Source organism: Austrofundulus limnaeus, unplaced genomic scaffold (assembly GCF_001266775.1).
Source record: "Austrofundulus limnaeus strain Quisiro unplaced genomic scaffold, Austrofundulus_limnaeus-1.0 Scaffold843, whole genome shotgun sequence".
NCBI classification, from domain to species: domain Eukaryota; kingdom Metazoa; phylum Chordata; class Actinopteri; order Cyprinodontiformes; family Rivulidae; genus Austrofundulus; species Austrofundulus limnaeus.
Window position 1 is genome coordinate 3,469 of NW_013953245.1, and position 1,348 is coordinate 4,816.

The window sequence follows — 1,348 nt, forward strand, 5'->3', positions numbered from 1 at the left end:
ACATGAAACGAGTCATCAATCTGGTGATCCAACACTAAATACTTTAATATAATCTTCCTTTTAAAACATGAAACGAGTCATCAATCTGGTGATCCAACACTAAATACTTTCAGATAAGCTTCCTTTTAAAACATGGAATGAGTAACAGTGATCTGGTGATCCAATGTGTTTACATATAAACAACTTCAGCTTCCTACAATGTCTTCCAAAGTGATTTTTACCCCGACACAATCTGCATCCCCCCCAACATAAATTATCAGCAGATCCTAATGCAAAGAAATAAACCATCTAATTTAAGGAAAAAACACAATAACAAAAGATCACTCTCAAAATGAAGACATATCCAAACATCATTAGTAAAACCCTCCTGAAATAACAGTGAAACTTGTCATTCATTAACTTTGTGCATGGCTTTTATATGCAAATGTCCAAAAGAAGTTCAAAAAATCCAGTTGCAAATGTCCCAAAACATGGAAATCTTCTGTTCAATCAAAAATAAAAAATAATAATAATACTCCACCCTGTGGCACAATGTCTGTCTTTACTCTGAGCTCTGAAGTCTTCCAAACAAATTCTGAACTTTGGGAGACATCTTGTGCTGCTCAAGTTGCATGAAGATCTTTTGGAAAACTTCAAATGTGAAGCGCAGAGGCTTTGGATAAGCCAGGTTAAGAGCATATATCAAACCCAAAAGCAAGGCACATGCTGAGGCAACTGAAGCTAGGTTATGCAACACCTCCACTCCCTCGATGATGATGCCAACGTCTGCTGGAGGTTCTTCCAATCCCTCGCCCTCCTTCCGAATAACGAACACTGCCATGGTGAGCTGGTTGAGTTCCAGCTGAACATCATCGCCACTGCTGTCCTGTAGTCAGGTAGACAAGGTGTTAAAACCTAAAAATCATAATTCACTTTTGACTGTAGTTTTTGTAAAATACAACCCATGTAAAGGCAAGAATCAAACTCAAGATTTAGTAGTGGCATCTGTTTAGCATGACTAATACATAAGCTAGATAATGCTTTCTGAGAAAGAGCAATACACACTATTTGAAAACGAGTCTGGATTTAAACAGGATACAGCTACATTCAACTTACATTCAGCTCCAAACCTGTCTATTTTATTGAAACAGATGTTCACATTAGTGATAGGTAGATGAGGCATCACGTGTTGTTTCGACACATTACCAAACTGTATCGATACGTGTCAATACTGTGTCACTGAACACTGACACCTGCTGGACCTTAAAAATCACTACAGGCAACCTAGCTGACAGAATCAACTGACGCTGATTTGATGACCTATACAATATAATTTAAAAAACTAAATAAAAATAATATAATTTAAGCC

The 1,348-nt window shown here is 37.2% G+C and overlaps 1 protein-coding gene across 4 annotated transcripts in view; it reads right to left on the minus strand.

The window, feature by feature from the left end:
* Positions 1-11: 11 nt before the first annotated feature.
* The window catches only part of LOC106532868 (uncharacterized), a 13,272-nt gene continuing 11,935 nt past the window's right edge, over positions 12-1,348 (minus strand). For all 4 annotated transcript variants that reach the window (XR_001312162.1, XM_014029031.1, XM_014029030.1 and 1 more), the window contains one exon: positions 12-865. Coding sequence is in view for 3 of the 4 variants with exons in the window: in XM_014029031.1 (XP_013884485.1) it covers positions 542-865 (324 nt within the window). In the remaining variant the exon portion in view is untranslated. The remainder of the gene's footprint in view (positions 866-1,348) is intronic.